A 25,697-nucleotide genomic window follows, 5' to 3' on the forward strand; every position below is an offset into this window, starting at 1 on the left:
ATTTAGGCCAGTTAGAAGAGTGGGCTGAAAGATGGCAGATGGAGTTTAATGCTGATAAATGTGAGGTGCAACATTTTGGTAGGACTAATCAAAATAGGACATACATGGTAAATGGTAGGGCATTGAAGAATGCTGTGGAACAGAGGGATCTAGGAATAATTGTGCATAGTTCCTTGAAGGTGGAATCTCATGTGGATGGGGTGGTGAAGAAAGCTTTTGGTTTGCTGGCCTTTATTAATCAGAGCATTGAGTATAGGAGTTGGGATGTAATGTTGAATTTGTATAAGGCATTGGTAAAGCCAAATCTGGGATATTGTGTACAGTTCTGGTCGCCGAATTATAGGAAAGATGTCAATAAAATTGAGAGAGTACAGAGAAGGTTTACTAAAATGTTGCCTGGGTTTCATCTCTTAAGTTACAGAGAAAGGTTGAACAAGTTAGGTCTTTGTTCTTTGAAGTGTAGAAGGTTGAGGGGGGACTTGATAGAGGTGTTTAAAATTATGAGGGGGATTGATAGAGTTGACGTGGTTAGACATTTTCCATTGAGAGTGGGGAAGACTTAAACAAGAGGACATGAGTTGAGAGTTAAAGGGTAAAAGTTTAGGGGTAACATGAGGGGGAACTTCTTTACTCAGAGAGTGGTAGCTGTGTGGAACGAGCTTCCAGCAGAAGTGGTTGAGGCAGGTTCGATGTTGTTGATTGAAATAAAATTGGATAGATGTATGGACAAGAAAGGAATGGAGGGTTATGGGCAGAGTGCAGGTTGGTGGGAATAGGATAGGGTAAGAGTTTGGCATGGAATAGAAGGGCTGAGATGGCCTATTGCTGTGCTGTAATTGTTATATGGTTATATGGGGGTCAGGTTATGGTTTAGAGAGTGGGATGAGGGAGAATGAAGAGTAAGGGGCAAGTTGGAATGCTCTGCAGTCAAAGGTCAGGGGTCAGATCAGGTCAACAGGCGCTGAGGAGACCAGGTCAGAGACCAGGTTGGAGGCCCTTGGGCGTGGGACTCAAGGGCCATTGACCACCCCCCTTACTTTCAGGCTACTGGGATCAGAGGAACGGAAGACAAGGCCCAATGTGCTTTGTGACCAAAGGTCATCGATCCCAGATGCAAGTTCAACCTTGGCCCAAAGGTCAAACCTGTGATTGGCAAGTCCTGGGGTCGATACTTTGAGGTCAGTGAAGTCCAGAGGGCAAGGCCAAAAGTGGAGGTCCAGAGGTCGAAAGTCTGTAAGATTGAACAGTAAAGATGACAAGTCTGGAGGTAAAGACCAAAGGTCAAATCTGCAAGTCTAGGCCAGAGAATGGAGGTTGGAGGCCTGCGAGAGCTTGTGTCTGTGCGCAAGTGCGCTGGTGGATGGATGGGAAAGGGGCTTGTTTTGCTGTTATCTTATTTCATTCTGCTGTTTTGTGTCTCGTTGCTGCTGCCACCGCCTGTGTTGTTGTTTATGTTGTTGCCACTGCCTGTGTTGTTGTATTGAATATTGTGGGTACACTATGTTTGCACCCATGGGCTTGCATGACTCACTGAGCTTGTAGCTCCTTCTTAAAAATATTGGCAATATTTTCTTGTCGCGAGGTTGTGAATAGAATGCCTCTTTGGGAACTGCAAGTATCAGGGATCCCAGTGATGCAGTAACATCATATCCGGTTGACTGTAACTAAATCCTTGATGCTCAGTTTACTTGTAAAAGGACTCTATTATCCTGACAGTAGACTTGGAGAATTGTATGGAGACAGTAACCACAGTATTTTTTAGGGTCTGGGGAGGTAAGGTAAGCTTTGTCATGGAAATACACAAGAGGATGGAAATTACTGCTGCCCAGTACACCACCAGCTTTGTGGTCGGTACCAAATCTTGATCACCAAACACCATCATCCTCTGCTAAAAATGTCATGCTGGCACATGAGAGGCAGTGAGGAATTTCACCAGAAAATCTTTCTTCACCTTGAAGTGGTTCCCAAATTGTTGGGAAGTTTCAAGTTTTCTAGAGTCTTCATTCCTGGACTACAATCAAATGAGGTGATAAGACTAGGGCTATGGGATAGCAGTGTACAGCATGTTTATTTAGTGGGTATTTAGTGAAGACCTATTTTCTTATAAATTAGATGACGACTTGAATGTGCACTGCCAAGTATTGCCTTCATGGTCTAGAGTGGAAGAAACATCGTTATATGGTTCAACATCAATCTACTGGAAGAACTTGGTGTGTCAGGCAGCACCTGTGGGAGGAAATGAACCGGCAGTATTTCTTTCCTCCCACTGATGCTTCTTGGAACTATAAAATTCTTCCATCAAACTGTTGCTCCAAACACCAGTTTCTGCAACCACTTGTATTTCCTGTTTTGTATTGGGAATTAACTCAGCTCCAGGGAGAAATTATATTGAAGCCAGATGTAGAAAAGTTGAACAGTGTTGGTATAAAGACGCAGCCTTAACAGCAGCTTGCCCTGATATTTTAGACACAAAGCTACAGATGCTGGCAGCTATCAATACTGACACAGTGTAGACTGGCAAGGACAACAATTCCTTTCTTTCCAGATGCTACTTGACCACAGACTTCTCCCAACAATCTTCTTTTTGCAGTGAGATAGTGGTTAACATCATAAACTGTATGCCAACCTATAGCAAGCATGCTAGTTGTGCCTTTGGATAGATAGAATCCATGCTACGATATAGATGCAGCTTCTTGGAAACTAAGGAAATGGGTGAGGATCCTAGTGGTGACTTCCCCTGCAGCAAGACCTTGTACAGTTACCAAAATAGAATTTATTTCCTTTCTTCAAGTTCATCATCGCTGAGATCTCCCACACATTACCCTCATGTGAGAGGTTCAAGTTAGGACTGAAAATTTGTGAACAAATTTGGTCTCCGACTAATTTTAGATGACTTTTTGAAAAAAAAAGCAGATCTCTACCTCCAAGACCTTGCTGTTTCTCAGATGACAGATCTATTGACTTCATCAATGTGGTGTGCACATCCTGGCTGCTCCAGGTAAAGTTTACACCCCCTCCCAATGTTCCTACCCCAGATTGATAAAAATCCTTCAGCAAGTGAGCACCAATTCCCCCAAGCCTTCCCATTACTCACAATACACGTCAAGAAATGATGTAGTACTCTCCACTTGCTTAGTTGAATGCAACTTCAACAAGCACAAAAAACATGCCACCATCCAAAATAAAGAAGCCCTCACGAGCAGCATCTTATTCATCTCCTTAAATAGTAAACCCCTCCACCACTGATGCACCTTAGCCCCAATGGAACGCTGTTTCATTTGACGATATTCAGGTGTATGGCTGAATGACAATTCAACTTGCACTTGATTGTTACATCTATAATATGCCAAATCTTTTGACAGCGTTTCTCAAAACTAAAATGAGCATCACCGAGAAGAGCAACCACTGTATGGAACACACCACCATTTCCGAGCTCCCCTCCAAGTCCACTATTCTCAGGCAAGGCCGAATGCAAGCAGGCAGCATAACATTGCTGCCCTTGGCTGCATCTCGACAAGTGCCACAATGAAAAGAAAGGAGTTAAATACTGTCATAATGAAATAATCATTACCTGACACGTGTATATTCACGAGCACAGTTGCCAAATCTGCTGCGCAGCTGAGTCCGTGCTTGTGACACAACTTACTGAATTTTACACATTCTGTAAATAAGGAAGCAAGCAAAAACTCAAACATGAATCAGATCCAGTCACTGATTCCACTGCTGCAAGGCAATGTAAAGATTCAGACTCATTACTGCAAACAACAGAAAATCTGCAGATGCTGGAAATCTAAGCAACACACACACAAAATGCTGGAGGAACTCAGCAGACCTGGCAGCACCTCTAGAAAAGAGCGTAGTCAATGTTTCAGGCTGAGACCCTTCAGCAGGACTGGAGAAAAAAAAGATGAGGAGGTGAAAAAAAGTTAGAAAGTTGGGGGGGGGGTGTGGGGGAGGGAAGACAGAAAAGCAAGGTAGGTGAAACCGGGAAGAGGAGTGGTGAAATAAAGCTGGGAAGTTGATTAGTGAAAGAGATACAGGGCTGGAGAAGAGGGGATCTAATAGGAGAATACAGAAGGCCATGGAAGAAAGAAAAGGGGAAGGGGCAACGTGGGGAAAATGGGAATGGGGGATGGTGAGGGAGAGGGACGGAGGGCTTACCTGAAGTTCTTGAAATCGATGCTCCTGCCATCAATGTATTGAGTTGCAAGATGTTTAATGTTCCTATCTCAAGGGAAAACTGATAGACCAATAAGTTTTTGTCTGACCAACTGGAATATACAGGCCCCAGCAATCTCAATTGCCTCTTTCAATAATCTAGGATAAATCTCTTCAGGTCCTGGGGACTTCCAATTTAATATTCTTCCAGAAACCTAGTTCCATTCAAGATAATAATATTACCTTTGATCTCACTATTTTCTATGTCCTTCTGCTTGGTGGATATCAATGCAATGTTGAAAGGCACGGACAGAGTGGATGTGGCAAAGTTGTTTCCCATGATGGGGGAGTCTAGTACGAGAGGGCATGACTTAAGGATTGAAGGGCGCCCATTCACAACAGAAATGCCAAGAAATTTTTTTGGTCAGAGGGTGGTGAATCTATGGAATTTGTTGCCATGGGCAGCAGTGGAGGCCAAGTCACTGGGTGTATTTAAGGCAGAGATTGATAGGTATCTGAGTAGCCAGGGCATCAAAGGTTATGGTGAGAAGGTGGGGGAGTGGGACTAAATGGGAGAATGGGTCAGCTCATGATAAAATGGCAGAGCAGACTCGATGGGCCAAATGGCCGACTTCTGCTCCTTTGTCTTATGGTCTTATGGTCTATTGAAACCTATGAACTCCCACAGCCCTGACAACCCTGTGATTTCAGTCTCTGAGGCCAATATGGGAGCATTCTTCAGGAGTGTGAACCCACAGATACATCCAGCCCAGACAGAGCACCTGGCTGATTACTGATGACCTGTGCTGTACAAATGGCTGGTGTGTTCACGGATATCTTTACCCTCATGATTCTGCAGTCAGAGGTACCCACCTGCTTCAAGTAGGCTTCAGTTATACCGGTGCCCAAGAAGAATATGGTAACCTGCCTCACTACTATGGTCCAGTGGCACTTACATCCACTGTGATGAAGTGCTTCGAGAGATTGGTGATAAAGCACAATTCTTTCATTTCCTGCTCGTTGAGCGACTTGGATCTGCTCCATCTTGCCTAGCGTCACAACAGGTCAACAGCAGACGCTGTTTCACTGGCTCTTCCCTCAACCATGGAATATCTGGATAGTGAAGATACACATATAAAAATGTTCTTCATTGACTTCTGCTCTTCATTCAATACTATCATCTCCTCAAAACTAAGCAATAAGCTTCAAATCCTTGGCCTCAATACCTCATTGCGCAAATGGACCCTGGATTTCCTTACTTGCAGATACAGTCGGTGTGGATTGGCAACATCTCCTCCACAATCACCATCCATCAGTCAGCACAGCTTTACCACAGGCTGAGCTTAGCCCCCTGCTCTACGTTTCACATTTATGAATATGATGCTAAGATCATTTGCTGATGACACCATAGTTGTGTCCGAATCAAGGGTGGTGACAAATCAGCATATAGGAAGGAGGTTGAGAATCTGGCTGAGTGGTGTTACTACAACAACAACCTCTCACTCAAATCCAGCAAAAACAAAGAGCTGATCATTGACTACAAGGGAAGGAGACCAGGGGTCTACAAGGTCCTCATCAGGGAATCAGAGGTGAAGGGGATGAGCAACTTTAAATTCCTCGGCATTATTATTTCAGGGGATCTGTCTTGGGTCCAGCGTGTAAGTGACATTTCACTGCCTCTACTTTCTTAGAGGTTTGTGTAGATTCAGCATGTCATCTAAAACTTTCACAAACTTCGACAGGTGCACAGTGGAGAGTATACTGGCAAGCTGCATCATGGCCTGGTATGGGAACACCAATGCCCTTGAATGGAAAATCCTACAAAATGTAGTACAGATAGCCCATCGCAGGTAAAGCCCTACCCACCATTGACACACTTAGGAGGAAAGCAACATCCACCATCAAGTAACTGCACCATCCAAGCCAGGCTGTCTTCTCATTGCTGCCATCAGGAGCCCCAGGTCCCACAGCACATTATTACCCCTCAGCCATCAGGCTCTTGAACCAGAGGTGATATCTTTACTCTCCCCAACACTGAACTGATTCTGCAACCTATGGACTCTACAATTCGTGTTCGCAATATTTATTGCTCTTTTTTTTCCTTTTCTTTTTGTATTTGCACAGTTTGTAGTCTTTTGTATTCTGGTTGTCTGCATTTTTCTGTTGTGTGTGGTTTTTCATTGATTGCATGGTGTTTCTTTCTACTTACTGTGAATGCCCACAAGAAAATGAATCTCAGTTGTACATGATGAAATAGTTGGTACTTTGTGGATGTTGTGTATTTGGATTTTCAAAAGGTCTTCAATAAGGTGCCATATATGAGGCTGCTTAATAAGATGAGAGCCCATGGAATTACAGGAGAGATATTGACATGGGTGGAGCATTGGCTGATAGGCAGAAAGCAAAGGGTAGGAATAAAGGGATCCTATTCTGATTGGTTGCCGGTTACTTGTGGTGTTCCGCAGGGGTCAGTGTTGGGGCCGCTTCTTTTTACAATGTATATCGATGATTTGGATTATGGATTAAATGGTTTTGTGGCCAAGTTTGCGGATGACACCAAGATAGGTGAAGGAGCAGGAAATGTTGAAGAAACAGAAAGGTTGCAGAGAGACTTAGTCAGTTTAGGAGAGTGGGCAAAGAAATGGCAGATGAGATACAACGTTGACAAATGTACGGTTATACATTTCGGAAGAAGAAATAATCGGGCAGATTATTATTTAGATGGGGAGAAAATTCAAAAATCGGAAGTGCAAAGGGACTTGGGGGTCCTCGTGCAGGATACCCTAAAGGTTAACCACCAAGTTGGATCGGCGGTAAGGAAAGCGAATGCTATGTTGGCATTCATTTCAAGAGGAATAGTGTATAAGAGTAAGAGTGGTGTTGATGAGGCTCTATGGGGCATTAGTGAGACCTCATTTGGAATACTGTGTGCAGTTTTGGACCCCCTGTCTTAGAAAGGATATACTGATGTTGGAGAGAGTTCAGAGAAGATTTACGAGGATGATTCCTAGAATGCAGGGGCTAACATATGAGGAGCGTCTGTCGGCTCTTGGATTGTATTCATTACAGTATGGAAGAATGAGAGGGGATCTCATAGAAACATTTTGAACGTTGAAAGGGTTGGACAGAGTAGATGCGGAAAGGTTGTTTCCCTTGGTGGGTGAGTCCAGGACAGGAGGCCATAGTCTTAGAATTAGAGGGTACCCAGTTAAAACAGAGATGAGGAGAAATTTTTTTAGCCAGAGGGTCGTGGATTTGTGGAATTCGTTGCCACGTACAGCTGTGGAGGCCCGATCATTGAGGGTGTTTAAGGAGGAGATTGACAGGTATCTAATTAGTCAGGGTATCAAGGGATATGGGGAAAAAGCCAGAAATTGGAACTACATGGGTGAATAGTTTAGCTCATGGGGGAGCTGTGGAGCAGACTCAATGGGCCGAATGGTCTACTTCTGCTCCTTTGTCTTGTGATCTCGATAATAAATGTACATTTCACTTAATTCTACTTGCCAGAGATAGTTTAAGATCACCTTTAGCCCGCCTGATTCCCTGTTTTGTTTTCTTTATATCAGTTTTGTAGACCTTACAGGGCTTCTATTTAACATCCGACTAAATTTGAAGTGATCCATCATATCAACTTCGCTGAGCCTTGCCGCAATACGCTTCTCTTCTGCAAAGCAAACGCCAAGTGGCATCGCTGAGACCAACCCAGACACCATGCCACACTGCCTCCAGTAGAGCGCAACGACTCTGATGCCTCTCTAATCGCGGGGGGGGGGGGGGTAAACAGGTGACACCGTGACACCTCTCCACTGGGGGGGGTGTAAACCCGGTGACACCTCTCCACTGGGGGGGTGTAAACAGGTGACACCTCTCCACTGGGGGGGGGTGTATAAACAGGCGACACTGTGACGTCTCTCCACTGGGGGGGTGTAAACAGGTGACACCGTGACACCTCTCCACTGGGGGGGTGTAAACAGGTGACCCCTGACACCTCTCCACTGGGGGGGTGTAAACAGGTGACACCGTGACACCTCTCTACTGGGGTGGGGAGTGTAAACAGGTGACACCGTGATTCCTCTCCACTGTGTGGGTGTAAACAGGTGACACCTTCCACTGGGGGGGGTGTATAAACAGGTGACACTGTGATTCCTCTCCACTGGGGGGTTGTAAACAGGTGACACTGTGACTCCTCTCCACTGTGTGGGTGTAAACAGGTGACACCTTCCACTGGGGGGGGGTGTATAAACAGGTGACACTGTGACTCCTCTCCACTGGGGGTGTATAAACAGGTGACACCGTGACACCTCTCCACTGTGGGGGGGTGTAAACAGGTGACACTGTGACACCTCTCCACTGGGGGGTGTAAACAGGTGACACCGTGACACCTCTCCACTGGGGCGGGGGGTGTAAACAGGTGACACCGTGACACCTCTCCACTGGGGGGGGGGTGTAAACAGGTGACACTGTGACTCCTCTCCACTGTGTGGGTGTAAACAGGTGACACCTTCCACTGGGGGGGATGTATAAACAGGTGACACTGTGACTCCTCTCCACTGGGGGTGTGTAAACAGGTGACACTGTGACGTCTCTCCACTGGGGGGGGTGTAAACAGGTGACACCTCTCCACTGGGGGGGTGTATAAACAGGTGACACTGTGACGTCTCTCCACTGGGGGGGTGTAAACAGGTGACACCTCTCCACTGGGGGGGTGTAAACAGGTGATACCGTGACATCTCTCCACTGGGGGGGGGGCTGGAAACAAGTGACACCTCTCCACTGGGGGGGGGGTGTATAAACAGGTGACACTGTGACGTCTCTCCACTGGGGGGGTGTAAACAGGTGACACCGTGACATCTCTCCACTGGGGGGGGTGTAAACAGGTGACACCTCTCCACTGGGGGGGTGTATAAACAGGCGACACTGTGACGTCTCTCCACTGGGGGGGTGTAAACAGGTGACACTGTGACCCCTCTCCACTGGGGGGGTATAAACAGGTGACACCGTGACCCCTCTCCACTGGGGGGGTGTAAACAGGTGACACCTCTCCACTGGGGGGGTGTATAAACAGGCGACACTGTGACGTCTCTCCACTGGGGGGGGTGTAAACAGGTGACACTGTGACCCCTCTCCACTGGGGGGGGTGTAAACAGGTGACACCGTGACACCTCTCTACTGGGGAGGGGGTGTAAACAGGTAACACCGTGATTCCTCTCCACTGTGTGGGTGTAAACAGGTGACACCTTCCACTGGGGGGGGGTGTATAAACAGGTGACACTGTGACTCCTCTCCACTGGGGGGGTGTAAACAGGTGACCCCTGACACCTCTCCACTGGGGGGGGTGTAAACAGGTGACCCCTGACACCTCTCCACTGGGGGGGGTGTAAACAGGTGACACCTCTCCACTGGGGGGTGTAAACAGGTGACACCGTGACACCTCTCCACTGGGGCGGGGGGTGTAAACAGGTGACACCGTGACACCTCTCCACTGGGGGGGGGTGTAAACAGGTGACACTGTGACTCCTCTCCACTGTGTGGGTGTAAACAGGTGACACCTCTCCACTGGGGGGTGTAAACAGGTGACACCATGACTCCTCTCCACTGGGGGGGTGTAAACAGGCAACACCGTGACGTCTCTCCGCTGGGGGGGTGTAAACAGGCGACACCGTGACGTCTCTCCACTGGGGGGGTGTAAACAGGTGACACCGTGACTCCTCTCCACTGGGGGGGTGTAAACAGGTGACACCTCTCCACTGGGGGGGGTGTATAAACAGGCGACACTGTGACGTCTCTCCACTGGGGGGGGGGTGTAAACAGGTGACACTGTGACTCCTCTCCACTGCGGGGGTGGGTGTAAACAGGTGACCCCTGACACCTCTCCACTGGGGGGGTGTAAACAGGTGACACTGTGACCCCTCTCCACTGGGGGTGTGTAAACAGGTGACACCGTGACGTCTCTCCGCTGGGGGGTTGTAAACAGGTGACACCGTGACACCTCTCCACTGGGGCGGGGGGTGTAAACAGGTGACACTGTGACACCTCTCCACTGGGGGGGGTGTAAACAGGTGACACTGTGACTCCTCTCCACTGTGTGGGTGTAAACAGGTGACACCTCTCCAATGGGGGGTGTAAACAGGTGACACTGTGACTCCTCTCCACTGGGGGGGTGTAAACAGGTGACACCTCTCCACTGGGGGGGTGTAAACAGGCAACACCGTGACTCCTCTCCACTGGGGGGTGTAAACAGGTGACACCGTGACTCCTCTCCACTGGGGGGTGTGAACAGGTGACACCGTGACATCTCTCCGCTGGGGGGGGGGTGTAAACAGGTGACACCGTGACTCCTCTCCACTGGGGGGGTGTAAACAGGCAACACCGTGACGTCTCTCCGCTGGGGGGGTGTAAACAGGTGACACCGTGACTCCTCTCCACTGGGGGGTGTGAACAGGTGACACCGTGACATCTCTCCGCTGGGGGGGGGTGTAAACAGGTGACACCGTGACTCCTCTCCACTGGGGGGGTGTAAACAGGCAACACCGTGACGTCTCTCCGCTGGGGGGGTGTAAACAGGCGACACCGTGATGTCTCTCCACTGGGGGGGTGTAAACAGGTGACACCGTGACTCCTCTCCACTGGGGGGGTGTAAACAGGTGACACCGTGATGTCTCTCCACTGGGGGGGGGCTGGAAACAGGTGACACCTCTCCACTGGGGGGGGTGTAAACAGGTGACACCTCTCCACTGGGAGGTGTAAACAGGTGACACCGTGACACCTCTCCACTGGGGCGGGGGGTGTAAACAGGTGACACTGTGACACCTCTCCACTGGGGGGGTGTAAACAGGTGACACCGTGACACCTCTCCACTGGGGCGGGGGGTGTAAACAGGTGACACTATGACACCTCTCCACTGGGGGGTGTAAACAGGTGACACCGTGACACCTCTCCACTGGGGCGGGGGGTGTAAACAGGTGACACTGTGACACCTCTCCACTGGGGGGGGGTGTAAACAGGTGACACTGTGACTCCTCTCCACTGTGTGGGTGTAAACAGGTGACACCTCTCCACTGGGGGGTGTAAACAGGTGACACCGTGACTCCTCTCCACTGGGGGGTGTGAACAGGTGACACCATGACATCTCTCCGCTGGGGGGGGTGTAAACAGGTGACACCGTGACTCCTCTCCACTGGGGGGGTGTAAACAGGTGACACCGTGATGTCTCTCCACTGGGGGGAGCTGGAAACAGGTGACACCTCTCCACTGGGGGGGGTGTAAACAGGTGACACCTCTCCACTGGGAGGTGTAAACAGGTGACACCGTGACACCTCTCCACTGGGGCGGGGGGTGTAAACAGGTGACACTGTGACACCTCTCCACTGGGGGGTGTAAACAGGTGACACCGTGACACCTCTCCACTGGGGCAGGGGGTGTAAACAGGTGACACTGTGACACCTCTCCACTGGGGGGGGTGTAAACAGGTGACACTGTGACTCCTCTCCACTGTGTGGGTGTAAACAGGTGACACCTCTCCACTGGGGGGTGTAAACAGGTGACACCGTGACTCCTCTCCACTGGGGGGTGTGAACAGGTGACACCGTGACATCTCTCCGCTGGGGGGGGTGTAAACAGGTGACACCGTGACTCCTCTCCACTGGGGGGGTGTAAACAGGCAACACCGTGACGTCTCTCTGCTGGGGGGGTGTAAACAGGCGACACCGTGATGCCTCTCCACTGGGGGGGTGTAAACAGGTGACACCGTGACTCCTCTCCACTGGGGGGGTGTAAACAGGTGACACCGTGACGTCTCTCCACTGGGGGGGGCTGGAAACAGGTGACACCTCTCCACTGGGGGGGGTGTAAACAGGTGACACCGTGACGTCTCTCCACTGGGGGGCGGCTGGAAACAGATGACACCTCTCCATTGGGGGTGTGTAAACAGGTGACACCGTGACGTCTCTCCGCTGGGGGTGTGTAAACAGGTGACACCGTGACGTCTCTCCGCTGGGGGTGTGTAAACAGGTGACACCGTGACTCCTCTCCACTGGGGGGGTGTAAACAGGTGACACCGTGACGTCTCTCCACTGGGGGGGGCTGTAAACAGGTGACACCTCTCCACTGGGGGGGGGTGTATAAACAGGTGACACCTCTCCACTGGGGGGTGTAAACAGGTGACACCGTGACACCTCTCCACTGGCAGAGGGGCTGTAAACATTAAGTTCTTAATGTCCAATACAGTTCATAATAGTTTTAATTGGCCTTTACCCAACTTTGCAGGTTTCCTGAATGTCAAGACTCATCCCCATCTACAAGTACCTGAAAACATACAGGGTGTAATGTTCACTGTTCCCAAGATGTGCTGTTCTGAAACTCAAATCATCTGGCTCAGTTCAAGTTGTGATGTGGCCCCTTCGCGGGTTGGACTATCTGTACATTGTCCTAAAGAATTCTCCTGGATGCACCAATTCTCCCCCCTGACACAGTGCAAGTCCCAGTCAAGATTGGTGGAAATGAAGTTGCCTAATACAAACAACTACTATATTTATTTTATATTTTTCCATAGTCTGCCTCCTTTTCCCTTGGCCAAAGCTAAGCAGCAATTCATCCAACTTCTATTCTGACTTCCCCTGCATTATTTTATTTATTTTACAGAGTTGCTTCAATCTGTAATGAGACTAATGGTTTCCTCACATGTAATTGCCCTCAAGTACAGGTCCATGTGGTGAATAATGTCAGGGAGTGATGGCAAAATTGAATAGGAGTGAGAGAGGAGGATTAGCAAAGCATTTTCAAATTTCTCCACACCACCACAATATGAATCTTCAATTCATCAGTTTCATCATACCAAACTTTACAAGGCATGCAGCTGATGCCATCAAACACCAAAGTTTGCCCACCAATCTCAGAAACAGGAAGAGAAGAAATGAAAGAGCTGGAAATTTAGCGAGTGGGGGATGAAGTGATCAAGTCAACTTGACTTTCAATAATTTCAAAAGATCTTACAAGTTTAGCTCCTGAATTCACCTAACAAACAGCAAAATAGTTTTTGCTTGATGGTAGCAGGGTCAACATGGATCACAATTCAATTCCAATCACACATTTTCCATTTCTTCACCCCCACCCCCAAAGGCATTTACTTTTCTGACTGCTGATAAAATGCAGCTGGTAACACAATGACCAAAAGTGTGAGGCACCACAGCAAAAAATAAATAAATCACTAATTGAAGCAGCCCTGAAGTCAATGGAGCCTGCCAGTGGTGTAGTGACATCAGCACCGGAGTTTGAGCGTGGGTGGTCTCAGGTTCGAATCCGGCCGGCCCCTTGCATGCTTTCCACCCATGCTGAGTTGGACATCAAGCTAGCAACTTAGCCATGTAAAAAAAACAGACAAATGCTAAGGAAATTGGCAAACTAAAATGCCGCCTGAAGAGCCAGAAGGTGCGAGAAGGAACAACAGTAAATTAAAAAAGGCAGATCATAAAAATGATTCTTGGGTATTGTGGTTAGAACAACTATTCCTTTCAGAGTACTTAACAAAATAGTCCACTACAACTGCCCAGTGTAGAAGACCCCTGTGTGTAGTGTCTGAAGATATGAAATAATATTGTCAATACTCTTTCAAAATGAAAGCTATGTTGCAAGTGGCCACTGAAATGAACAGAGAGGTGATTAAACAGAGCAACTGGAGTTATGCCATCGACAGTAACCAGAGGAGTTTTGTGGTATTGACTTAGAAACTAATATTAACAACTTGCCTGTTCTTCCTCAAAATAATGCTGTGAGATCTTTCATGTACATTAGAAATAGAAAAGAGGAATTCTTCATTTTAAAGTCTCATTCAAAAGCTGGAACAGTGAAACGTTGCTTCATTGAAATATTGGCCTTGGTGTGAACAATTCTCTGAATCTACAACATTGGAAACTAGAGGAGGAGCAACAAGATATTTCAATCTTCTCACTGTCCATCTCAATGTAAAGTGTAGCTGAATTTGAAGCAAATGTCAATGATTTTGGACATCAAAGAGAAACTGAGGTGTATGAAAGGAATGGGACAGAAACCATGTTGTGTGTGTGTGTGTGGGGGGTGTGTGTGTGTGGGGGTGTGGGGTGGGGGTGTGTGTGTGTGTGTGTGTGTGTGTGTGTGTGTGTGGGGCGGGGGGGGTGGCAAGAACAAGCTCGCAGGTGATATGTCAGACCAGGTGAGGGGGATAAACTAAGAAGCTGGGAGAAGATGGGTATTAGTAGTAAAGGGCTGAAGGAGAACAAATCTGATAAGCAAGGAGAGTCAACCATGGGAAAAAGGGAAAGATGAGGGGAACCAGAAGGAGGAGATAAGCAGGTGAGAAGAGGAGGGTGTGAGGGTAACCAGAATGGGAAGTAGGAAAGGGGAGAAACTTCTCCATTGATTTCTCTAACTTCTGGTATTCTTTGGCCTCCTCCCCCATCCTTCTCTCTTCTTCCGTTCCATTCCCCATTCTAGTCACCCTCTCTCACAGTTCCCTTGTCCTCTTTCATCATCCACTGTTCCCTCCTACTAGATTCCTTCTCCTAAATCAGGCTTTCTTATTCAAACCATCTCCTCCTTACTCTGGCTTCTTCCCCCTTCCTTCCCCATCCTGGTCTCAATCCAAACTGTCAATTGCTTATTCCCTTCCATAGATGCTGCCTGACTTGCTGTGTTTTTCCAGCATTTTCTGTGTTGCTGAAGAACTACTGAAAATAATAAAAGCACTGACAATATATAAAAAGGAAACGATTGGAGGACAGTAGCCGATTATATACTTTAATGCACTGAAGATTAAAATTCAGCGACCTGCAGTTTTCATCTGTGCACGACACGAAGAATCAACACCTGCTGTTTACGCAGATCCATTCCACTGAAGGGAGTTCAGACCAGTGCCGAACAGGCCAGGGAGAAGCAAGTGGATCCATACAGCAGCACACCACAGGCTGAGAGTCAGTGACCCCTGACAGACAGCAGCACAGCACAGCACAAACTAAAGATAAGTGACTCACATTTACACCAACACACAACTAAGGATCAGTGTCTAACCACACCGTCAGTTTTTACAGATTGCTGATCATAGACATCACTCATGCTGTAAGCAATCATAGTTTGCATTCATACAACCCCTGCAGTGCAGTGCAATGTCCAAAGATCCACATTGGAGCTATTTCAAACAAACAAGAGACCAGGCCCATTTAATGGAGACTCAAAATGATGCAATTCTTAGGGTTTGTTAACTAAGCTGGTGAAGAAATCACTAATATTCTGGGAAAGTACTTCAGTGTAGGGCACAAACATCTGAAAGCAAGATCAAGGACAGAAAAATAGAAGACACGGATGCAGACATCCCACCTCTCCCGGAACTTCCGGGAGTCTCCCGCATGTTAATAGTGGCTCCCTGATGCCCACAACTTATATACAATATCACGGAAATCAATTTTTTTGAGAGCAAGCGAGAGAAAAGCAAGAGAGAGCATCAGAGAGACTGGGGGGGAGAGGGGGAGAGGGGGAGAGGGGGAGAGGGAGAGAGGGGGAGAGGGGGAGATTGGGAGAGGGAGAGAGGGGGAGAGGGGGAGAGGGGGAGGGGGGAGGGGAGGGGGAGGGGGAGGGGGGAGGGGGGAGGGGGGAGGGGGAGAGGGGGGAGAGGGGGAGAGGGGGAGAGAGGGGAGAGGGGAGAGGGGAGAGGGGAGAGGGGGAGAGGGGGAGAGGGGGAGAGGGGGAGAGGGGGAGAGGGGAGAGGGAGAGAGGGAGAGAGGGAGTTCCAAAAAATATATAATAAAAAAAATAAAACCTACGTCACCCCAGACTACACTAAAGTGTACCCCTGCCTAATAGGGGTCAAAATAATGACCGTGTTGCTCGCTGCACTGTTTGCAACAGTGACTTTTCCATTGCCCATGGTGGGTTAAGACTGTACAAGACAGGTTGAGGTGAGTTTAACAGGTGTCATTCATTCATTAACATAGCTAACGTTATTTAAACTAGCTGGCCAGCTGCTAAGGAGCTACTCTATTGCGGATATCCCACTCCTCCTGGAAGTCTCCTGCAAACTGATGATGCTACCTCCCAGAAATGAGTTTTTGCAGGGTGGGATGTCTGCTGATGTTTAGAGTCTAGAAGGACAAATCACAGATCTCACAGGGTTGTGTGATTAGCAATATCTCAGAGACAGATGCATCGTGTGCGGGATAAACTCAAAAAGCGTGGTAAATTTTGAAAATATTGTGTTGCTCAACCAGGATCAGCTGCCAATGAGACACTGGGATTTTGAGTTGTCACAGAAGATTTTTCCAAGTGTCAATAATATTTGTTGCAAAATAAAAAGCTGGTCAACAAATCTAAGAACTCTGCAAATACAATTAGAGTCAAGCAATTTATGGAAATTACTAAGTCTGCTTAAAAGTCACAAACTCCAAGTCTGCTGAAACTCAGCCACAAGGTCCAAGCCTACAAGGAACCCATGCTTTAAAGTTGCAGCTGCATTATCTGTCTGCACATTGGTCACTCAAGGGCTGCACATACACAAATTAGAACAGATGAGGTAAAATAGGTATAGGATAAGAAGTTAGAACATAGAACATTACAGCGCAAGAAAAGGGTCTTTGGCCATGATGGTACACCAAATTAGTTCAGCTAATTACAGCAATTCCTTCTGCCTGTACACAGCCACAGCAGACGACGAACGTCGACCTTCAACATCAAGGCAGGCAGACATAGAAGATGACCTGCCTGTCCTGATCGACGATGAGATGACACCCAGTGTCCCACCACCCCAACCCCCGGGCCGCAGACCGATACATTGCTGCGGAGAATGCAGCAGTAGCCGGGACGCACCCAGCACATCTTTATGAAAAAAGCCAAAATAAACAAGCTAATTAATTAGGTGCGGCCCGGCACGTAAATGTCGGCCCAGATCAGAGGCGATTGCCAACTGCCGACATTTATGTGCCAGGCGGCACCTAATTAATTAGCTTGTTTATTTCGGCTTTTTTTCTTAAAGATGTGCTGGGTGCGTCCCGGCTATCACTGCACCACTGCATTTTTCGCGGATCGGTATCAGTCGGCGGCCTGGAGGGTGGGGGCCACAGCACCACTCCAACCTCCGACGACTCAGCCTAACACACCATCATCAGTGTGCTCTGCGCGGTCTTCCCAATTCCAGTAAGTGATACTACACTGTACATACATTATTTCTACTTTATATAGTCTGTGTATTTTTGTGTGTTATTTGGTATGATTGGGCAGCTTCATAGCTTAAAGGTTACTGGAGAGAGAGTTTTTGCCGAGAGCGCTTGCGTGAGATTTTCGCTACGGAGAACAGTGCGGCAATGATTGTAGAGAAGTATTTCTACTTTATATAGGCTGTGTATTTATCATATCATTCCTGCTTTTACTATACGTTACTGTTATTTTAGGTTTTGTGTGTTATTTGGCATGATTTGGTAGGTTATTTTTGGGTCTGCGAAAGCTCACAAATTTTTCTGATATAAATAAATGGTAATTGCTTCTTCACTTTACAACATTCCGGCTTATGAACTGTTTTATAGTAACGCTCTACCTTCGGATGGCGGGGGAAACCTGCATCAGGATAAGACTTTTCCAGGGCAGTGATGCTATGCAAAGAAAAAAGCAGATGCTGTAAGATTAATGTCATTTCCTGTATGCAAGTGCAAGGAAAATTAAATAATTGTTCATCTGCATCCAATGCAGCACAAAACAAAACACAAAGATAAAGAATACAGTAACAATATTAAAAATACACACAATAAAGATAGCTTATACAGGGCAGTACGATATGGAGAGCAGGCTGTTGAAATGTAGCAAGCTCCCCCCCCCACACATTTGATGAACCCAAAGGAATGGCAGAGACCGATATTGTTTGATACCAGCAGCAGTGCAGAAGTTGCCAGTCAGTGTTGAACACAACATAGGACAGCTTAGGGACTCACACCCCCCTGAGGATTTACTTCCCAAACCCTCCCCATGAGCTGGTATAGCCACAAGGCAGTGGAGGTTTGAGATCAGAGTCTTCCTTCTCCTAGATGAGCTGCCAACCACCTGACAAGCCTCATCTGCCCAAGGCAACTGGTTTGAAGGTGTCAGTAACCCACTTGCCTTTGCCCCTTTGCCCATTCAGTACAAACTGTTCTGCCAGACTTAATAGCTAAGCCACACAAAGGCCAGGAGCTGGACTTGGTTATCAGAAGCTATTTGAGATGCACACCATTGCAAGCATTTAATAGATAGCGCATTGCCACTCCCGGCTATAACAACCTTGAGGATACACATTCTATCAGAAGATAGGCAGGTAAGCAGAGGACGTGTGGTGGCTCTGTTGGTTAAAAACGAAATTTGAAAGAACTGACATAGGATAGGAGGGGGGTTAGGAGGGTGAATGGCGCCCAGCAGAGACTCCTTTGCTTGCATCTTTGGAAACCGCTTTATTTCCATCTTTAATCTCTATTTTTCCCTTTCAGGGATCTTTTGAAAACCCTGACCTGGAGTTACATGTTGACTACGGCTCTTTGCAGGAATGGGACCCGATCTTGGGTTTCCATAACTGGCCATCGTTCAGCAGGCAAAAGGCTCGGCCTAAGAGTCCGGCTCCAAATCGGAAGCCTAGGATCTCAGGACTCTGGAGACGGACAGATCGAGCGTAGGTGTCACAATAGGAGACCCGTGTCATCGGGGGAGTCAGGATATCTGCAGCTGTGTGCCTGGAGACCCGGGATCTTTGCAATGTTTAGGCGCAGAGCTCGAAAAAAGCGACATAATGGACTTTTAACATCGTAAACCAGTGAGTTGTTATGTCTCCCCACTCGCTGGGAAAATGGAGACACCTCTTTCTCCCTTGTTAAGAAGAGAGAGAACCTGCGGTGTGTCAAATACCAGGTGAAACGTGAAGTTTTTGGGGTAACTGCAAGTCTGTGTCTTTGGTATTGCTTTGCTCACGCCTGAGTGCTCGGTGTCAGTGTCAATCCTTTTTTTCCCCAGTGGGGGAAGTGGGGGGATTGTTGCTTGCTCCCACTTACGCGCAGGAGGAGAGAGTTGGGGGGGGGGACAATAGGGTTCTAACATTAACCATCATTCATTCTTTGGGGCACTCCTGTTTTCGTGGATGTTTGCGAAGATAAAGCATTTCAGGATGTATATTGTATACATTTCTCTGACATTAAACTATACCTTTGAACCTTTGAAGGCGTTGAATTGTTATGGGTAGAGCCAAGAAAATGCAAAGTTAAAAGACTCTGATGGGAGTTGTATACAGACCTCTGGACAGTAGCAAAGATGTGGTCTAAAAATGACAACAGAGATAAAAACACATGTCAAAAGGGCGATGTTACAATAGTCATTTCAATATGCACGTAGCTTGGGAAAAGCAGGTTGGGGCAGGATCCGAAGTGGAAGGCCAACGAGACCAGATTATGGACTTCAGGAAACAGAAACCAGAGGATCAAAGGTGGAAAGGGTCAGTGACTTTAAATTTCTCGGCATCACCATTTCAGAGAATCTGTCCTGGACACATCATGTAAATGCAATTGCAAAGAAAGCACAACAGCACCTCTACTTCCTCAGGAGTCTGCAGAGATTTAGCATGTTATCAAAAACCTTGGCCAACTTCTATAGATGTGTGGTGAAAAGTGTACTGACTGGCTGTATTACAGCCTGGTATGGGAACACCAATACCTTTGAGCGGAAAATTCTACAAAAGGTAATAGATTCGGCCCAGTACATCACGGATAAAACCCTCTCAATCATTGAGCGCATCTACATGAAACATTGCCAAAGAAAAGCAGCATCCATCATCAGAGACCCTCACTACACAGGCCATGCTCTTTTCTCACTGCTGCCATCAGGTAGAAGGTACAGGACTCGCACCACCAGGTTCAAGAATAGTTACTACCCCTCAGCCATCAGGCTCTTGAACAAAAGGGGATAACTGCACTCATTCTATCTCTGGTGTTCCCACAACTGATAGTCTCTCTTTAAGGACTCTTTCTCTTATTATTTCATGCTCTTGTTACTTATCGCTATTTTTTATATTTGCATTTACACAGTTTGTTGTCATTTGTAGTTACTGTTCTATAGATTTGCTAAGTATGCCTGCAGAAAATTGAATTTGAGGGTTGTATATGGTGACAAATGCAGAGACACACACAGATGTCAGCAAGGAAAAATAATATCGGTTGCTCTTTCTTGGGTTGAAAAGAAAATCACACTGGACTTAGACATCATTTGGGGGAGAAGTTCTAGCTGTAATAAAAAAAAGTCCACTAAAATGTCAGGTGTTGAACTTTCAGAGGGTGAGAAACCCAGAAATATGTAACATCTTGCCCTTCTATGGGCTAAGCTTGTTTTGAACTAAACAACACTGTTTCTCGGTAGCCACCAACCCCCAGGAATTCCACAAAGTAATTTCTGGGTCAGTCATTATTGCCTTGAGCCATTCCTCCTCATGTAGATTCTTAAGTACAAGCTGTTAATTCACTGCAGATTGTTTCTGCTCCCTCGTAATCCTTAGAAAAAAAAATCAGTTCCAACTCTATAGCATCAATATTATATTAAATTCTGCACACTTGCCAATTCATCCTTTTAGTTTCTAATTCTTCAACTTTTCTCCATGATCACAGCCAGGTGGATACCCCAGTAACTATCCCTGATACCTCTATCATGGCACTCTCCACATTATTGTGCTGTTTTAGCCCCAATTAGACTCTGCAGATTTCCTCTGACCCCTCCCATGCTACCTCAGCTATTCAGTCATTGAGTTATATTGCATGGAAACTTGCCCTTTGCATTGATTTGCCCATGCTGATTAGCCTTTTCTGAACTAGCCCCATTTGCTAACATTGTGCCAATAGCTACCTAAACCCTTCCTATCTCTCAACTTGTCCAAAAGTATTTTATACATTGTAAATTTACCTGCCTCTCCCACTTCGAGAAACTCATTCCACATGCCCACTAACCTGCATGGAAAAACTCCTTTCTGGGAGCTCCTTTAAATATTACCCCTCACCTTATACTGTACCTATGTCGTTGGTGAAGTTGGCTGTTCACAATTTTCTGCAGCTTTTTTTGATCCTGTGCAGTGGCCCCTCCAGACTACACAGTGGTACCACCAATTAGAATGCTCACCATGGTACATAGGTAGATATTTTTAAGCATCTTTGATGACGTGGCAGTAGCCTCACCAGCATTGAGAATACCTTCAAAAGACAATGCCTCAAAAAGGCAGCACCCATCATGAAGGACCCGCATCACCCAGGACTTGCCCTCTTCTCAATGCAACCATCAATGAGGAGGTATAGCAGCCTGAAGATAGACCCAACATTTCAGGAACAGCTACTTCCCCTCCACCAGATTCTTGAAATGTACCCATGAACAACACCTCATATTTCCCCTCTCTGTTTCCACTACTTAGTTAAATTAAAACTTTTATTATTATGTATTGCAATGTACTGCTTCCACAAAACAGCAAATTCCACGGCACATGCCAATGGTATTAAACCTGAATCTGTCTCTACTCTCAGCCTCCACTACCCTGAGAAATACTATGACCACTCATGTTATTTACACCCCTGAATAATTTATCTACCTCTCAACCTCCAACGCTCCAGGGGAAAATTTTTTTAAGACTGTCCTCATAACATGAGCCTTCTGGTCCTAGTACAAATCCTTGTGAATCTTTCCTGCACACCCTCTAGCTTAATCTAGCAACAATGTGCACAATATTCCAGATAGACACAGGGATGTCCTACATTGATGCAAGCTGATATCACAACTCTTGAATACATGCCCCATCAGGTGGAGACAAGTAATCCCTATAATCTCTTCACCACCTCATCTACCTGTATGGCCTGCTCTACAGCACTCCACAGGGCCCTGCCATTTACTCTGAATGTGCTGCCCTCATTTAACTTGCCAAATTGCAACATTTTGCACTTGTTCAAGTTAAGTTCCATCTGCGATTGCTTTGACCACTTTCCCTGTCGACGTAGATCTTGTTATAACCTTAGACTACCTTCTTCACTGTCCACCTCACCAACAATGTTGGTGTCATCCACAATCTACATTCCCATCCAAACTGCTAACATACCTGACAAAGAGCAATGGACCCAGCATTGATCCCTATGGAATTCTGCCGATCAGAGGCCTCCAATTTGAAAAACAATCTTTCACTACCATCCTCTGCTTCCTTCCACCATGACAATTTTGTGTCCTGTTAGCTAGCTCACCTTGAATCTGTGTGTTCTCACCTTCCAGATTAAGCTTGCTAAGTAAGCCACCTGCCCTGAATCTTTTTGCTCAGCTCAAATGAACTCACCAGTCCGTCACAATTGCTAATAGCCACAGTGGCTCCAGAGACGTGGCTGATGCCCCCATTGTAGATGCAGTTCCCGTCCAATGTCTCTATATGGTTCTGTCCATCTTCCTGCCACTCCACCACAGCTCCTGGGGCCAGCAGCCGGCGGCTAGGCTCCAGCCTCAACTGCCAGTTCAAACCAAACACTGTGACGTTGTAGAAGAGAGGGTGGGGCTTGACTTGAGCTTCCGCAGAAGATTCAGACCAGGACTCAGGACCAGTCTGCCTTTTCCTCCGAGCTGCAGGGCCTGACACCAGGTGAGACACGAAGTGGCCCAGGGAGTCCGTTCTGAGTGGAGTCACTAGCCCATAGTCCTGACCCAGAACACCAAACCTCTGCAAAAACTCTGCAATACAAACCAAAGGGCAAGAATTAGTAGATGGATTTCTTTGTCACAGTCATCCATCTATGAAATTAACACAGATCATTGCTTACTTCCTTCATTTTTAGTTCTTTTCATTGGGAATGGAGAGCAAATCCAGTCTGACATGCTGGGCATTCCTCCTCCTGTGCAGTTCACATTCCCTCTTTCATTTGCCTGTTCTGTTTATACTTTCACTCTCCAACTGCTCCCACTCACTCGTTCATCAGATAACCTTGTTTATCCCCAGGATCACTGACTTTATCCTGCAAGCCTCTTCCATCTTCTTCCCAAATTCTGACAACCTGAAACATTGATTCTATTCCTGTCCCCACAGATGTGGCTTGAGCTGTTTAGTATCTCCAGCATCTTCAGTCACTCCATCTCCACCAAGCAATGATTCTCATCTGTCCATCCTGTCAAATGAGTCTCTCTCCCTGTCAGTCACTAAATGGTAAACTAATGTAATCCTCCTTATTTGTTCAGCTTTTTATCTTCCAGGAGAAGGGGCAGTGAAATTACAACATACCCACCTCTGCTCTTAGTTACTTGGGGTTCAGCCTGCAGGAATAAAAAGAAAAGCAAAATATCAGACTTGTGTAGAAAAGCTGAAGCTTTGCATTGTTATATATTCGAACTTCCCCATGAAATCAACCAGAAGTGTCTAAGGAGAGGAAATTGGTTAATACAGATTTCTGTGCGTTGAAATTAAGGTGTACAATTTATACAACTGGTTCACGTAGTGGTTAACACAACACTTTATAGTGCAGGAGTTGTAAGGAGTTAGTATGTTCTCCCCTTGACTGTGTAGGTTTCCTCTGGGTGATCCGGTTTCCTTCAACAGTCAGTTAATTGGGTATTGTAAATTGTCCCGTGATTAGACTGGCATTAGATCGGCAAGTCCCTGGGCAGTGCAGATTAAAGGGCCAGAGGGCCTGCCCTGCACTGTATTCCAATAATAATAATTTTTAAAAAAACACACAACGCGTGGTCATCATTTCAACACTAACCAGTGCGGTACATACAGACTAGGTATAAATAGCAGCACTGGTCCAAGCTAAGTCATCTGACTTGCTCTTGCTTCAAGAATTATAAACTACAGCACAGAAAAGGGTCCTTTGGGCCACCTGGATCTTGCCGAACTACAATTCTGCCTAGTCCCATCAATCTGAACGCGGACCAAACCACTCCTATCCAAATTTCTCTTAAATGTTTACATCGAACCTGCGTCGACTAGTTCAGCTGGCAACTCATTCCACAACTCTCAAATCTGAGTGAAGAAGTTCCCCCTTGTGTTCCCCTTAAATATTTTGTCTTTCACCCTCACCAATGGCCTCTGCTTCTAGTCTCACCCAACCTCTGAGAAAAGTCTGTTTGCATTTACCCTATCTATACTGCTCATACTTTGATTTATGAAGGCCAATGTGCCAAAAGCTTTCTTTGCAACCCTATCCACCTGTGACACCACTTTTCATGAATTATGGACCTGCATTCCCAGGTCCTTTTGTTCTACCCCACTCCTCAGTGCCCCACTGTTCACTGTGCAAGCCCTACACTGGTTAGTCCTCCCTCAGTCCAAGTCCACACACTTGTCTGCATTAAGTTCCACCTTCCCATTCTTCCCATTAGTAGAAATCACTCCATCAGTTTTTTTTTAAAAAAAAGCTTGGCAGAGTATGGCTGATACAAATGAGAATGTTGATACTGGAAGTGAAACAAAAAAAAAGACAAAATGCTGCAAGAACTCTGGATCAATCAGCACCCACGGGTACAAAAGGTGAAACCTGATGGTTCAGCTTGTGACCCTACATTAGGACATGGTGGAACAAAGACAGGGCAAACTCTTTTATGTGGCTCATCGAACTACTCCAGTAGCACCTGCTAAATCTGCTTCACCACTGAGAAAGTAAAGGCAGCCTGGAACCCTGTAATCACCATCAACTAAAAGGGTGTATCAGCTCACCAGCTTCTTTTACAGGCCAGTGAGGGATAGGCAATGAATGTGCCTTTTCCTACAATGCCCACCCCACAAATAAAAGGTAGTAATACTACAAAATGCTTAATGTCAGTGATATCATTAAATCCCACCTGTCAGAAGCTGCTTTACCGGCCTACTTGATAACCCACAATGAATTATCAAGAAACAATGGAGTTAGGGTTGTGGGGATAACAATGGCAACCCAGCTCCATTCTTATAAATAACACTGCACAGAACCTGGAACTGCTGACAAACTATGCAATGCCCTATTAAGGACTAAGAGCTCACCAATGAAATGCTCCTCAGACATACATGTCATGGACCTCTTCCACAGACCCTTCCTCCTTGTGAGACCTCACCCTACACCCAAACACCATCGTGCAAGGGCAACAATACACTTCATCAATGAACTATTTAAGCCAAAGACCTCTGTCAGTTCCATATATCCACCAGCAATAGCAATTTCTATAAAATGCTCCTCCTCCAAAGATCTAACAGCTTGCTTTCAAACAAACGTGCACTCCAGCTCATAATAAGCAATACAGCCAAGTGCTGGTGATAAGGGGCAGCTGTTAGCACTTCAACAGCAAACTTCCCCATGCAAGATGAACAGATACATTCATTGATTTACCACTGCCAAATAACAACTCTGCATACCTCTGAAATGTATGAAAGACACACACACCCCATATAAACTGCCCCACCGAACTCGTTTCTGCATACTTCGGCACGGTTTTATCCCCCCTTGTTCAATCCCTTCCGACCTATGTTCGTGACACTTCTCACACTCTTAAACTTTTCGATGATTTTAAGTTCCCTGGCCCCCACCGCTTTATTT

General features: G+C 46.6%; 1 protein-coding gene across 4 annotated transcripts in view; it reads right to left on the bottom strand.

The window, feature by feature from the left end:
- The window catches only part of adamts3 (ADAM metallopeptidase with thrombospondin type 1 motif, 3), a 382,283-nt gene that overhangs the window by 350,055 nt on the left and 6,531 nt on the right, over positions 1 to 25,697 (bottom strand). For all 4 annotated transcript variants that reach the window (XM_063069111.1, XM_063069113.1, XM_063069112.1 and 1 more), the window contains exons 2-3: positions 23,415 to 23,442; positions 22,481 to 22,866 (exon numbers count right to left, since the gene is read on the bottom strand). In XM_063069111.1, the coding sequence (XP_062925181.1) occupies positions 22,481 to 22,866; positions 23,415 to 23,442 (414 nt within the window). The remainder of the gene's footprint in view (positions 1 to 22,480; positions 22,867 to 23,414; positions 23,443 to 25,697) is intronic.

This window comes from Mobula hypostoma, chromosome 16, assembly GCF_963921235.1.
Source record: "Mobula hypostoma chromosome 16, sMobHyp1.1, whole genome shotgun sequence".
In the NCBI taxonomy this organism is placed as follows: Eukaryota; Metazoa; Chordata; class Chondrichthyes; order Myliobatiformes; family Myliobatidae; genus Mobula; species Mobula hypostoma.